This window comes from Myxine glutinosa, chromosome 10, assembly GCF_964187855.1.
Source record: "Myxine glutinosa chromosome 10, kmMyxGlut1.1, whole genome shotgun sequence".
NCBI lineage: Eukaryota > Metazoa > Chordata > Myxini > Myxiniformes > Myxinidae > Myxine > Myxine glutinosa.
The window spans coordinates 58,764,056-58,780,013 of record NC_136270.1 but is presented as its reverse complement, the minus strand read 5'-3'; the positions used below and the strand labels follow the sequence as shown (position 1 = coordinate 58,780,013).

Sequence of the window (15,958 nt, the reverse complement as noted above, 5' to 3'; positions counted from 1 at the left end):
AAAATTATAAAGTGTCTCACCTGTATTTCACCACAATTGGCATTATGAGCACAAATATTTACTCTTGTGCTGTTTCACTACAACCCTTTGACACATCAGCTCACCTGTTGCAGAAGTCTCTTTCTTAAATTGATATACAGTCACGTGAAAAAGTAAGTACACCCCATGTAAAGTTTTGACTTTTTCAACATATTTCAACATACAGCTATTTGATCTTCATTTGAACAATATTGATAGATAAATGTGACATAATATAACAAATATCATGAAACATTTACATTTTGTAGTCCATTCTATAATTTAAATAAACATAAATGCAAATTTCGCATGTGGAAAAAGTAAGTACACCCTTGGCTCTAAAAGGTGGTATTGCCACCTTTGGCAGAAACAACCTCAAGTAGGCATTTCTTATAACTGTCTACCAGTCTCTGACATCGACTGGGAGAAATTTTTGCCCACTCCTCCATGCAGAATTCTTTCAGCTGTGCGATGTTTGAGGGGTTTCTTGCATGCACAGCTCGTTTCAAATCCCCCCACAACATCTCGATGGGATTTAGATCCGGGCTTTGACTTGGCCATTCCAGAACCCTCCATTTCTTTCTTTTCAGCCATTCCTTGGTGGATTTACTGGTATGTTTAGGGTCATTGTCATGTTGCAAGGTCTACCTTCGGTTGAGCTTCAACTTTCCAACAGATGGCCTCACATTATCCTCAAGCACCCTCTGGTACAATGAAGAATTCATAGTGGATTATATGATGGTGAGCTGCCCAGGCCCTGATGCAGCAAAGCTGCCCCAAACCATAATATTTCCACCACCATGCTTTACAGTTGGTATCAGGTTCTTGTGGTCAAATGCTGTCTTTGGTTTTCGCCAAACATGTCTTCTGGTACTGTGGTCAAATAGCTCTACCTTTGACTCATCTGTCCAGAGCACATTGTTCCAGAAGTACTGGTCTTTGCCTCGGTGTTCATTGGCAAACTTTAGTCTTGCACTAATGTTCTTTCTGGACAGCAAAGGTTTCCTCCTGGCGCACCTCCCATGTAGATCAAATTTGTGCAGCCTCTTTCTAATGGTAGACTCGTGCACTTTGACATCAACAGTGGCAAGAGCTACTTGTAGGTCCCGTGATGACATTCTGGGGTTCTTAGAGACTTCTTTCAGCATCTTGCGGTCTGCTCTCGGGCTGAACTTGCTGGGGCGGCCTGGCCTGAACAAGTTGGCATTTGTTTGGAATCTTCTCCACTTGTAGATGATCTTCCGGACAGTCGAATGATTGATTTCAAATTGTTTGGAGATCTTTTTAAATCCCTTCCCAGACTCGTAGGCATCTATAACCTTCTTTCTGAAGGCCTCAGAGAGCTCTTTTGATCTAGGCATGGCGATGCCGCACATTTGAAGAACAAAGAGCAAACCAAACTAAATGTCTGAGGTTTAAATAAGACAGGTTCCTTAAAGATCCTCTCTAACAATGTTATAATCATTTGCACCTGAGCTAGTGCACCTGATTCTAATTTTAGGTGTTTGAAGTAGTGATAAATGTCGGGGTGTACTTACTTTTTCCACATGCAAAATTTGCATTAATGTTTATTTAAATTATACAATGGCTAACCCCCGCTCTTGCAGGGAAAATGGCATGTTTGGCGAAAACCAAAGACAGCATTTGACCACAAGAACCTGATACCAACTGTAAAGCATGGTGGTGGAAATATTATGGTTTGGGGCAGCTTTGCTACATCAGGGCCTGGGCAGCTCACCATCATATAATCCACTATGAATTCTTCATTGTACCAGAGGGTGCTTGAGGATAATGTGAGGCCATCTGTCAGAAAGTTGAAGCTCAACCGAAGGTGGACCTTGCAACATGATAATGACCCTAAACATACCAGTAAATCCACCAAGGAATGGCTGAAAACAAATTAATGGAGGGTTCTGGAATGGCCAAGTCAAAGCTGGATCTAAATCCCATCGATATGTTGTGGGGTTTGAAACGAGCTGTGCATTCAAGAAACCCCTCAACCATCGCACAGCTGAAAGAATTCTGCATGGAGGAGTGGGCAAAAATTCCTCCCAGTCGATGTCAGAGACTGGTAGACAGTTATAAGAAACACCTACTTGAGGTTGTTCCTGACAAAGGGGGCAATACCACCTATTGGAGCCAAGGGTGTGCTTACTTTTTCCACATGCGAAATTTGCATTTATGCTTATTTAAATTATACAATGGACTAAATAATGTAAATGTTTCATGATATTTGTTATATTATATCACCTTTATCTGTCAATATTGTTGAAATGAAGATCAAATAGGTGTATGTTGAAATATGTTGAAAAAGTCAAAACTTTACACGGGGTGTACTTACTTTTTCACGTGACTGTACGTGGGAAAATTACACACCCAGACCAGGAATCGAACCCAGGTGATCTGATGAACCGAACCAGTGTTCTGCCATCTGAGCTACCTGGGCGACCCTAACCAAGCCAGCAACATCTCTTTCTGTGACGCAATCAACACCTTGTACCTGATACTTACCATTCCGTTGGAACAATCCCTGTGTTTTCCACAACAAGGGTTACAGCACACTGTTCGCAACCTATTGGAGCAGCTCCAAGGTCCATCACTATCACCTCAGGATCATTCATCATGTGGTAGTACCTGGCACAAATTCAGGGCACACATTGGTATGTTTGTCACATTGCTCTTGGGGTATTTATGTATACCTTAAAAAATGATCTCAAACATTATTTAATTATTTTATAGTGATATAAGGTTCATGGAAGAACTTGTACATCACATGTAAAATGAGGATATTTGGAGGTTCATGGAGGAACATGTACATCACATGTAAAATGAGAATATTTGGAGGTTCATGGAGGAACATGTACATCACATGTAAAATGAGAATATTTGGAGGTTCATGGAGGAACATGTACATCACATGTAAAATGAGGATATTTGGAGGTTCATGGAGGAACATGTACATCACATGTAAAATGAGGATATTTGGAGGTTCATGGAGGAACATGTACATCACATGTAAAATGAGAATAATTGGAGGTTCATGGAGGAACATGTACATCACATGTAAAATGAGGATATTTTAGGAATGATGGAGGAAAATGAGGAAGTGTCCTCATGTAAAATGAGGACACTTCCGGTTTCCGGTTCCTCGGGCGAGTGAAGCGTACTTCGAGCTCTCCACGGCATCGAAGTTTAAGTGTTTTCCCATTCTTGTCTTTGTCAAATTTCCACTGGTTATTTTGCTGTGTACGTGTTATTGTGTGTTTCTGGTTGGTATTGGTTTGTAATTCGTACAAACTTGTGTGTAGTTAATCGTTTTCTGAGTCGTACCTCGTGCGCGGCCTGGTAACTTGGGGCTTCCCTCCCCCCGTCGGTGTTTTGTCGGTTTGGGTTATTTCCTTCGCTGTATTGCTTGTTTCTTTTATTTTATTTTCTCCCCCTCACCTCACCTCCCGAGACAAAGAATTCTATATTGATTCTTTCTCTCCTCCCGGACACGTGCTTGTTCGCTCTCCTCCTCGTCTCGACTTGTGCCCCGCCCCCTGTATCTCGTTTTTCTTCCGCCTCTGCTCCTTCTTTCTCAAATCCACGTTCTCACTTGGAGACTTTTCCCAGATTGTTTTTCATGGTTTTCATGGTTCTGTTTGGATATTGTTGGAATATGCTTAAACCGCAGCCGTGATGCTGACGCCGCTCTACCCCCCCCCCCCCCCCCCCCCCAGAATTTCCATGTTTTAAACGTTTCCCAGTGTGTACCCTGGTCAGAATAGGTACACCGTATCCCTGCATGTCGTAAGAGACGACTAAGAGGGTTGGCGTCAGGAAGGGCATCCGCCTATAAAAAGCATTGCCTCAAAAAGAGAACCATGACAATTACAACTACATATTGGCAGGGTGCAGCCCGAAGTGGAGATCGGTTTCTGAGGTTTGGGACATGGAATGTAGGGACAATGACAGGGAGATCAGGAGAAGTGGTGGAAGTATTGGTCAGAAGAAGAGTGGACATATGTTGTGTGCAAGAGACGAGATGGAAGGGAAGTGGTGTGAGAATGGTGAAGGGTAGGCAGGGACAGAAATACAAGTTTGTGTGGCAAGGGTGCCCGGAGGGCGTGAATGGTGTTGGTGTCCTGTTTTCTGAGGAGTTTGTAGACAGTGTGGTGAGTGTGACTAGAATGAGTGATAGGTTGATGATGGTGAAAATGATGATTGGAAAGCTCTTGGTGAACGTCATCTCGGGATATGCTCCGCAGGTTGGTCGAAGCGATGAAGAGAAGGACAAGTTCTGGTGTGCGATAGAGAAGCTGATGGAAAACGTGAAAGATGAGGAAGTTGTTGTGGTGGGAGGAGACCTGAATGGACATGTGGGAAGGAGTATGGATGGTTTTGAGGGAGTTCGTGGGGGTTACGGATATGGTGTGAGAAATGGAGAAGGTGAAAGGATTTTGGAGTTTGCTGATGGAGCTGATTTGTTGATTTGTAATACTCAGTTCCAGAAAGAGGATAATAAGCTTGTTACATACACGTCAGGTGGGTCGACGACAACCGTTGACTACCTGATGGTGCGTAGGCGAGATATGGGGCACCTCCGGGACACAAAGGTGATCCTGGGGGAGGAGGCTGTTTCACAGCACCACTTGGTTGTCTGCGACATAAGGGTGAAAGGTGCGAGGAGAGCTCGGCGGGTGAAGTACCAACCGAGAATGAAGGTGTGGAGGTTGAAAGAGGTGACAGTAAGGGAGGCATTAAAAGAGAGGCTGAGTAGGGTAGAGGATGATGTGGTCGAGCTTGAAAGTGGTTGGATGTCAATGAAAGCTAGTCTGTTGGGAGCCGTTGGTGAGGTATGTGGATGGACAAAAGGACCACCGAGGCACTCGGAAACATGGTGGTGGGATGATGAAGTTGGAAAGAGGATTGACGAGAAGAGGAAGAAGTTCAAGGAGTGGCAGAAGGCGAGGGGTACGGGAGCAGAAACAGCAGAGCATGAAAGTTATCAGGCAGCCAGGAAGGCTGCAAAGAAAGAGGTAGCAAAGGCGCAGGAGGCACGTAGGAAAATGTTCGGAGAACGCTTGGATTCGGAAGAGGGTCAGAAAGCAGTATTCAGGATTGCAAAGCAGATAGCGAAAGAGAGGTGTGATGTGATGGGGGTGAGTTGCTTGAAGGATGAATTGGGACAAATCGTTGTCGACCCAGATGGAATTAAAGGAAGATGGAAAAGATATATGGAAATGCTGTTGAATACAGAGAATGAATGGGATGGCAACATAGAGAGTAACCCAGTTTTAGGACCGGCAGAGAAGATAACTGAGAAGGAAGTTGAGGAAGCGATAAAAGCAATGAAGAGTGGACAAGCGGGAGGGCCGACGGGAGTTGTGGGAGATATGTTGAAGGCAGCAGGAAGTTGGGGTGTGAAGAGAATGACAGAGATCTGTAATCTGGTGGTGAAAGAAGGCCGCATTCCAGTGGATTGGGAACTGAGTACCCTCGTCCCTCTATACAAGGGGAAAGGTGACCCTCTGGAGTATGGCTCGTACCGAGCGATGAAGTTATTGTAGCATGGAATGAAGGTATTGGAAAGGGTGTTGGAGAGGAGGATAAGGAAGAAAGTGAAGATCGACGAAATGCAGTTTGGATTTATGCCAGGAAGAGGAACGACAGATGCGCTTTTCATTGTGAGGCAGTTGCAGGAGAAGTACATGGAGAAGAGGAGGAAGTTGTTTTTTGGGTTTGTTGATCTGGAGAAAGCATTCTATAGGGTTCCACGCAAAGTATTGACATGGGCATTGAGGAAGTTAGGAGTGGAGGAATGGTTGATCAGAGTAATGATGGCAATGTACAAAAGAGCGCGCACAGCTGTAAGGACGAAGGACGGGAACAGTGGTGAGTTTGAGGTGAAGGTGGGAGTGCATCAGGGGTCGGTACTAAGTCCACTACTATTTGTAGCTGTGATGGAGGTGCTGGCTCAGAACGTAGAGGAGGGTTTACCGTGGGAGTTGTATGCAGATGATCTGGTGTTGATTGCGGAAAGTATGGATGGACTGAAGGAAAAGATGAACAAGTGGAAGGAATGTATGGAGACAAAAGGTCTGCAGGTGAATATCGGAAAGACGAAGGTGATGGCAAGTGGTAAAGCATGTGGTGAGGTGGAAAGAACTGGGAAGTGGCCGTGTGCTGTGTGCAGGAAGGGTGTCGGAGTGAACTCCATTCAATGTACAATGTGCGCTGAGTGGGTTCATCAAAAATGTAGTGGTCTGAGAGGGTCATTTACCAGTGTGGCAGCTACATTCAAATGTAAGGTGTGCACAGAGGGAGGAAAAGTTGAGTTGGATCTTGGAGACGGCGTGAAGCTGGAAGGTGTGAAAACATTTTGCTACCTCGGAGACATGCTGAATGGAGAAGGTGGATCAGACTCGGCAACGGTTGCTCGAGTGAGATGTGCATGGAAGAAGTTTCGGGAACTGAGTGGCGTGCTGATGAGGAGGAGAGTGTCGCTGAAGCTGAAGGGAAAGGTGTATGCTGCATGTGTGAGAAGTGTTATGATTTATGGGAGTGAGACATGGGTAATGAACGTAGAGCAGCAACGAAGGCTGGAAAGGGTGGAAATGCGAATGGTTTGATGGATGTGCGGAGTATCGTTGAGAGAGAGGAAGACAAATGATGAATTGCGAAAGATGATGGGAATATTGCCTGTGATTGATGCTGTGAAGAGGAACAGGCTGAGATGGTTTGGTCATGTGTTGAGGAAGGATGAAAGTGACTGGTTGAGAAGAGTGATGGAAATTGATGTAGAAGGAAGTAGAGGACGGGGAAGACCGAGAAAGACTTGGCTAAAGATGGTGGAAGAAGAAATGCGGGCAAGGGGGTTAACAAGGAGAGATGCAGAAAATAGGGCAAAATGGAGAAGATTGTCATGGGGACCGCAAGGCTAACCCCCGCTCTAGCAGGGAAAATGGCCTTAAAATGCATGTTGTTGGGGGTTCATGGAAGAACTTGTACATCACATGTAAAATGAGGATATTTGGAGGTTCATGGAGGAACTTGTACATCACATGTAAAATGAGGATATTTGGAGGTTCATGGAAGAACTTGTACATCACATGTAAAATGAGGATATTTGGAGGTTCATGGAGGAACATGTACATCACATGTAAAACGAGGATATTTGGAGGTTCATGGAGGAACGTGGACATCACATGTAAAATGAGGATATTTGGAGGTTAATGGAGGAACGTGGACATCACATGTAAAATGAGGATATTTGGAGGTTCGTGGAGGAACTTGTACATCACATGTAAAATGAGGATATTTGTAGAAAATGGAGGAATGGGGACATCACATGTAAAATGATGATATTTGGAGGTTCATGGAGGAACTTGTACATCACATGTAAAATGAGGATATTTGGAGGTTCATGGAGGAACGTGGACATCACATGTAAAATGAGGATATTTGGAGGTTAATGGAGGAACGTGGACATCACATGTAAAATTAGGATATTTGGAGGTTCATGGAGGAACGTGGACATAACATGTAAAATGATGATATTTGGAGGTTCATGGAGGAACTTGTACATCACATGTAAAATGAGGATATTTGGAGGTTCATGGAGGAACATGTACATCACATGTAAAATGAGGATATTTGGAGGTTCATGGAGGAACATGTACATCACAGGTAAAACAAGGCTTTTTGGAGGTTCATGGAGGAACATGTACATCACATGTAAAATGAGGATATTTGGAGGTTCATGGAGGAACTTGTACATCACATGTACAATGAGGTTATTTGGAGGTTCATGGAGGAACATGTACATCACATGTAAAATGAGGATATTTGGAGGTTCATGGAGGAACTTGTACATCACATGTAAAATGAGGATATTTGGAGAAAATGGAGGAACTTGTACATCACATGTAAAATGAGGATATTTGGAGGTTCATGGAGGAAAATGTACATCACATGTAAAATGAGGATATTTGGAGAAAATGGAGGAACGTGGACATCACATGTAAAATGAGGATATTTGGAGGTTCATGGAGGAACTTGTACATCACATGTAAAATGAGGATATTTGGAGAAAATGGAGGAACTTGTACATCACATCTAAAATGAGGATATTTGGAGGTTCATGGAGGAACTTGTACATCACATGTAAAATGAGGATATTTGGAGGTTCATGGAGGAACTTGTCCATCACATGTAAAATGAGGCTATTTGGAGGTTCATAGAGGAACGTGTACATCACATGTAAAATGAGGATATTTGGAGGTTCATGGAGGAACTTGTACATCACATGTAAAATGAAGATATTTGGAGAAAATGGAGGAACTTGTGCGTCACGTGTAAAATTAGGATATTTGGAGGTTCATGGAGGAACTTGTACATCACATGTAAAATGAAGATATTTGGAGGTTCATCGAGGAACATGTACATCACATGTAAAACGAGGATATTTGGAGGTTCATGGAGGTATATGTACATCACATGTAAAATGAGGATATTTGGAGGTTAATGGAGGAACTTGTACATCACATGTAAAATGAGGATATTTGGAGGTTCATGGAGGAACGTGTACATCACATGTAAAACGAGGATATTTGGGGGTTCATGGAGGAACGTGGACATCACATGTAAAATGAGGCTATTTGGAGAAAATGGAGGACTTTGTACATCACATGTAAAATGAGGCTATTTGGAGGTTCATGGAGGAACTTGTGCATCACATGTAAAACGAGGATATTTGGAGGTTCATGGAGGTATATGCACATCACATGTAAAATGAGGATATTTGGAGGTTAATGGAGGAACTTGTACATCACATGTAAAATTAGGATATTTGGAGAAAATGGAGGAACATGTACATCACATGTAAAATGAAGGTATTTGGAGGTTCATGGAGGAACTTGCACATCACATGTAAAATGAGGATATTTGGAGAAAATGGAGGAACATGTACATCACATGTAAAATGAGGATATTTGGAAGTTCATGGAGGAACTTGTACATCACATGTAAAATGAGGATATTTGGAGAAAATGGAGGAACATGTACATCACATGTAAAATGAGGATATTTGGAGAAAATGGAGGAACATGGACATCACATGTAAAATGAGGATATTTTGAGGTTCATGGAGGAACTTGTACATCACATGTAAAATGAGGATATTTGGAGAAAATGGAGGAACGTGGACATCACATGTAAAATGAGGATATTTGGAGGTTCATGGAGGAACTTGTACATCACATGTAAAATGAGGATATTTGGAGGTTCATGGAGGAACTTGTACATCACATGTAAAATGAGGATATTTGGAGAAAATGGAGGAACGTGGACATCACATGTAAAATGAGGATATTTGGAGAAAATGGAGGAACTTGTGCATCACATGTAAAATTAGGATATTTGGAGGTTCATGGAGGAACATGTACATCACATGTAAAATGAGGATATTTGGAGGTTCATGGAGGAACTTGTACATCACATGTAAAATGAGGCTTTTTGGAGGTTCATGGAGGAACTTGTACATCACATGTAAAATGAGGATATTTGGAGGTTCATGGAGGAACTTGTTCAATTGAACATTGAAATTGAACTTGAGGAACAGCAGTTCAATCATCTCTTTGTTTGTCGATGTAGTGTCGGAGTTCAATCATGTCTTTGTTTGTCGATGTAGTGTCGGAGTTCAATCATCTCTTTGTTTGTCGATGTCGTGTCGGAGTTCCATCATCTCTTTGTTTGCCGATGTAGTGTCGGAGTTCCATCATCTTTGTTTGTCGATGTAGTGTCGGAGTTCAACATCTCTTTGTTTGTTGATGTAGTGTCGGAGTTCCATCATCTCTTTGTTTGTCAATGTAGTGTCGGAGTTCCATCATCTCTTTGTTTGTCGATGTAGTGTTGGAGTTCCACCATCTCTTTGTTTGTCGATGTAGTGTCGGAGTTCAATCATCTCTTTGTTTGTCGATGTCGTGTCGGAGTTCCATCATCTCTTTTTTTGTCGATGTAGTGTCGGAGTTCCATCATCTCTTTGTTTGTCGATGTAGTGTCGGAGTTCAATCATGTCTTTGTTTGTCGATGTAGTGTCGGAGTTCAATCATCTCTTTGTTTGTCGATGTCGTGTCGGAGTTCCATCATCTCTTTGTTTGTCTATGTAGTGTCGGATTTCAACATCTCTTTGTTTGTCGATGTAGTGTCGGAGTTCCATCATCTCTTTGTTTGTCAATGTAGTGTCGGAGTTCCATGATCTCTTTGTTTGTCGATGTAGTGTCGGAGTTCAATCATGTCTTTGTTTGTCGATGTAGTGTCGGAGTTCCATCATCTCTTTGTTTGTCGATGTAGTGTCGGAGTTCCATCATCTCTTTGTTTGTCGATGTAGTGTCGGAGTTCAATCATCTCTTTGTTTGTCGATGTAGTGTCGGAGTTCCATCATCTCTTTGTTTGTCAATGTAGTGTCGGAGTTCCATCATCTCTTTGTTTGTCGATGTAGTGTCGGAGTTCCGTAATGCCGATGTATGTGCTTCGTGATACAACTTTCCATCGTCCCTGAGTCCTTGTCGGAAACTGTTTGTTGGACTGTGATATGAATGTTTTTAGAAATGCTTCTCCAAGTTTTCCATTATGCTCCTGAAATGTGCTTTGGAATCGACGAAAAACAGGTGAAGCTTTCAAAGCTTCATCAAGGTGCGGCTTGCACCTTTCTTTGACACAGGTGACATTTTCTTGTGCTTCATATAAAAACAACCTTGACATAAGATGAACTAAAAAAAAGTCTGAACAACCCTTAAAACAATGTTCCGTCTCGAGATCTGATCAGATTCTCATAAGATTCCCATGAGAAGCTGGAGGTTGTTTTTTAAGAGGTAAATACATAAATAAGGAGGCAGAGCAAAAGTACAAGTTATTTGAGACATAAAGACAATAAGGACAAATATGCTGCACCTGTGCTACCTGGGGCTGAGAGTTTGGGTTGTCTGCTCTGTTCTCAGTAGAGAGTTCAAGGTCCCCAGGTTAAGATGATTCCAGAGCCGCTGTTTGCTCATGCTGGCGGCCATGCTTCCGGTGCCGTACACATCGGTTATCTCCAGCATGGGCAGAACAACTTCCGCACACACCTGGCAAACTTCTTGTGGTGAGCATGTTGTGATCGCTCTCCCTGCGGACAACAAGGGCGATGATCAATGGACTTGGACTGGGATATCAACATTAGGATAATTAAAACAACCAATAATGCAAACACCGAAGAAACGTCCTTTGTTAGTGGTGAAAACGTCGACCTCAAAAACCGACTCGGCCACAACAAGGACGCCGCCATCTTTGTCACAGCAAAACCCGACTAGGCCACAACAAGGACGCCGCCATCTTTGTCACAGCAAAAACCGACTCGGCCACAACAAGGACGCCGCCATCTTTGTCACAGCAAAAACCGACTCGGCCACAACAAGGAGGCCGCCATCTTTGTCACAGAAAAAACCAACTCGGCCATGACAAGGACGCCGCCATCTTTGTTACAGCATTCAGCAGGTCAGGCCACAACAAGGACGCCACCATCTTTGTCACAGCAATAACCGACTCGGCCACGACAAGGACGCCGCCATCATTGTCACAGCAAAAACCGACTCGACCACGACAAGGACACCGCCATTTTTGTCACAGCAAAAACCGACTCGGACACGACAATGACGCCGCCATCTTTGTCACAGCAAAAACCGACTCGGCCACGACAAGGACGCCGCCATCTTCGTTACAGCATTCAGCAGGTCAGGCCACGACAAGGACGCCGCCATCTTTGTTACAGCATTCAGCAGGTCAGGTCACGACAAGCACGCCGCCATCTTTGTCACAGCAAAAACCGACTCGGCCACAACAAGGACGCCGCCATCTTTGTCACAGCATTAACCGACTCGGCCACAACAAGGACGCCGCCATCTTTGTCACAGCAAAAACTGACTCGGCCACAACAAGGACGCCGCCATCTTTGTCACAGCAAAAACCGACTCGGCCAAGACAAGGACGCCGCCATCTTTGTTACAGCATTCAGCAGGTCAGGCCACGACAAGGACGCCGCCATCTTTGTCACAGCAAAAACCGACTCGGCCACAAAAAAGACGCCGCCATCTTTGTCACAGCAAAAACCGACTCGGCCACAACAAGGACGCCGCCATCTTTGTCACAGCAAAAACCGACTCGGCCACAACAAGGACGCCGCCATCTTTGTCACAGCAAAAACCGACAAGGCCACAACAAGGACGCCGCCATCTTTGTCACAGCAAAAACCGACAAGGCCACAACAAGGACGCCGCCATCTTTGGCACAGCAAAAACCAACTAGGCCACAACAAGGACGCCGCCATCTTTGTCACAGCAAAAACCGACTCGGCCACAACAAGGACGCCGCCATCTTTGTCACAGCAAAACCGACTCGGCCACAATAAGGACGCCGCCATCTTTGTCACAGCAAAAACCGACTCAGCCACAACAAGGACGCCGCCATCCTTGTCACAGTAAAAACCGACTGGGCCACAACAAGGACACCGCCATCTTTGTCACAGAAAAAACCGACTCGGCCACAACAAGGATGCCGCCATCTTTGTCACAGCAAAAATCGACTCAGCCACAACAAGGACGCCGCCATCTTTGTCACAGCAAAAACCGACTAGGCCACAACAAGGACGCCGCCATCTTTGTCACAACAAAAACCGACTCTGCCACAACAAGGACGCTGCAATCCTTGTCACAGCATTCAGCAGGTCATTCCTAATGGGGAATTTCCTCCTCCCCATGGATGCCGAAATGAGGCAGTACGTCAAGCAAGGAAGCAGTACGTCAAGCAAGGAGGCAGAACGTCAAGCAAGTAAGCAGCACGTCAAGCAAGGAAGCAGTACATCAAGCAAGGAGGCAGAACGTCAAGCAAAGAAGCAGCACGTCAAGCAAGGTGGCAGAACGTCAAGCAAGGAGGCAGTACATCAAGCAAGCAAGCAGCATGTCAAGCAAGGAGGCAGTAAGTCAAGCAAGGAAGCAGCATGTCAAGCAAGGAGGCAGCACGTCAACCAAGGAAGCAGTACGTCAAGCAAGGAGGCAGAACGTCAAGCAAGGAAGCAGCACGTCAAGCAAGGAAGCAGCACGTCAAGCAAGGAGGCAGAACGTCAAGCAATGAAGCAGCACGTCAAGCAAGGAAGCAGCACGTCAAGCAAGGAGGCAGAACGTCAAGCAAGGAAGCAGCACGTCAAGCAAGGAAGCAGTACGTCAAGCAAGGAAGCAGCACGTCAAGCAAGGAGGCAGAACGTCAAGCAAGGAAGCAGCACGTCAAGCAAGGAAGCAACACGTCAAGCAAGGAAGCAGCACGGCAAGCAAGGAAGCAGTACGTTCCATTTTTAAAGTCTTTGGTATGACTCGGCCGGGTTTGAACCACGATGATGAGGACGCTCCAAACATTACACCACCATGTCGGATGACAACTCCTGTTATCTCCATAATTTATAATAATTCTTTCTGTTTTAAATATTGCATAATCTCTGCAGAATTCGTCATTTACAAATTATATTTAAGAATACTTTTGGCTTAAGCTCCACACTCGTGCAATGGCTGTGAATATATTCAAGAAAACAAACACGACATAAAAACAATAACCGAAGCTTTTCTGAAGTTCATCATGGAGCTTGAATCTTCAACCCATTTGCCTTTCTTGTACGTGGTGGTCGAAAGATCCACGTGGTTCACTACATCCAACTACCGGAAGCCTATCTTCACTGGGCAGGTATACTCGCTGGGATTCCTACAGCTCTACGAGATACAAAATTACCTTTATCAACATCCTGGTGAACAGAGCTCGGAGGATTTGCTCACCTTATAATCTTCCTACTGAAATGGACAAAATCATGAATATATTCGGTGACAATGGTTACCTGGAGTATATAATCAAGAGATATGTGCACAAGTTTCTCAACACGACAAAGGAACACAAGATCGGTCCTGACAAATGTCCGGTATATATCAGGATGCCAGGGAAAGGACAATCATCACGAAGGTTTGAAGAACAAATCAAACATACGGTATCAAACACGTACCTGGCTGGTATCAAACACGTACCTGGCTGGTATCAAACACGTACCTGGCTGGTATCAAACACGTACCTGACTGGTATCAAACACGTACCTGGCTGGTATCAAACACGTACCTGGCTGGTATCAAACACGTACCTGACTGGTATCAAAAACGTACCTGGCTGGTATCAAACACGTACCTGGCTGGTATCAAACACGTACCCGGCTGGTATCAAACACGTACCCGGCTTGTATCAAACACGTACCCGGCTGGTATCAAACACGTACCCGGCTGGTATCAAACACGTACCCGGCTGGTATCAAACACGTACCTGGCTGGTATCAAACACGTACCTGGCTGGTATCAAACACGTACCTGGCTGGTATCAAACACGTACCTGGCTGGTATCAAACACGTACCCGGCTGGTATCAAACACGTACCCGGCTTGTATCAAACACGTACCTGGCTGGTATCAAACACGTACCCGGCTGGTATCAAACACGTACCCGGCTTGTATCAAACACGTACCCGGCTGGTATCAAACACGTACCCGGCTGGTATCAAACACGTACCCGTCTGGTATGAAACACGTACCTGGCTGGTATCAAACACGTACCAGGCTGTGCAACCTCGAGTAATCTTCACCTGCCGCCGTCTCCTCACGTCAGTCAACAAGTATGTGCTGCCCACCTCACAAATCAGCAATGTTATCTGTGAGTTTAAGTGCCCATGTGAAGCTCAGTACGTGGGTCGTACAACCCAAAGGTTGGCTGATCATATCACACAGCATGTCCGGATGTCCCCCTGGAGATTCGAGCAAATAATAGTCTGCTAGCCAACCTGGTGAACCTAGAAATGTTGAGTACCATAAGATTTTATGGTAGAAATGTAATGTATGGGTCTTAAGGACTCAGAGACTGCCGGATGCTATTTTGCATGTGTAGCATTTTGCATAATTGACCTAATTAGCATATTAATTAGGTCAAATCACTAAATACGGAATATCTTGATAAATAAGCAACATAGAGACTTAATTATAGTATCTGGACCTATGTTTTCGACCCCAAGGAATCCAAATAAAATGGTTTTAATCTCCTAAAATCCCTCCAACTATCCAAAATCCAATATGGCCGCCATGCATAACTATAGAAATCCTAAAATCACCTAAACTCAGAAACTGTTAAAGATACGGATTTCATTTTGATGAGCACACCCATGTTTTTTTTACCTTAAGGAACTCATATAACATTATTTTAAAACCCTATCTCCTATCTGTTTACCTGAAAGAACATATCTTTCATATATCTATTTATATATCTATATGTCTATCTATCTATCTATCTATCTATCTATCTATATATAGCACTTTCAGGCTGTGACACGGTATCTTACCCTAATGGAAAAGGTAAACTGTCTGCCTTGAAAGTGCTCAACCAGACTGATATTGCTGGTATAGACTTTGTTCTGGGAGAGAACAATGCTACCTACAATGACCTGATAGCAACTGGGAAAACCTTCTTCCTACATCTATTTGGGCAGAAGAAGAGCAAGTCAATGAATGCTGCCCGTTATGAGACTTATCGAAAACGAAAGAATCCTCCTGCTCTGAAGTCCCTTCCGCCAACAGACACAAACCTAGCCCTCCATATCCATAGAGCACATCTGCAAATGATGCTTTGGAAAGCTGCAGACAAGGATGAACCCCCAACTGTCGAAATAACGAACTATGGGTGGGAGATCACTTTAAATGGTGAGGTAATGCCAGTACTGTATGTATGTATTGTTATGAATTTGGGTAGAGGAATATCTAGAGCCAGATAGATCTGCATAGGTAGGTACTCAACTGTCGTGATAGGGAATCTACCTGTAATAAGTTCTATGTTTAGCCCGGATGTCGATATAA

The 15,958-nt window shown here is 44.2% G+C and overlaps 1 protein-coding gene across 5 annotated transcripts in view; it reads right to left on the bottom strand.

The window, feature by feature from the left end:
- The window catches only part of CFAP65 (cilia and flagella associated protein 65), a 245,362-nt gene that overhangs the window by 152,825 nt on the left and 76,579 nt on the right, over positions 1-15,958 (bottom strand). For all 5 annotated transcript variants that reach the window (XM_078785710.1, XM_078785714.1, XM_068125878.2 and 2 more), the window contains 2 exons: positions 10,963-11,167; positions 2,530-2,652 (listed from right to left, as the gene is read on the bottom strand). In XM_078785710.1, coding sequence (XP_078641836.1) covers positions 2,530-2,652; positions 10,963-11,167 — 328 coding nt within the window. The remainder of the gene's footprint in view (positions 1-2,529; positions 2,653-10,962; positions 11,168-15,958) is intronic.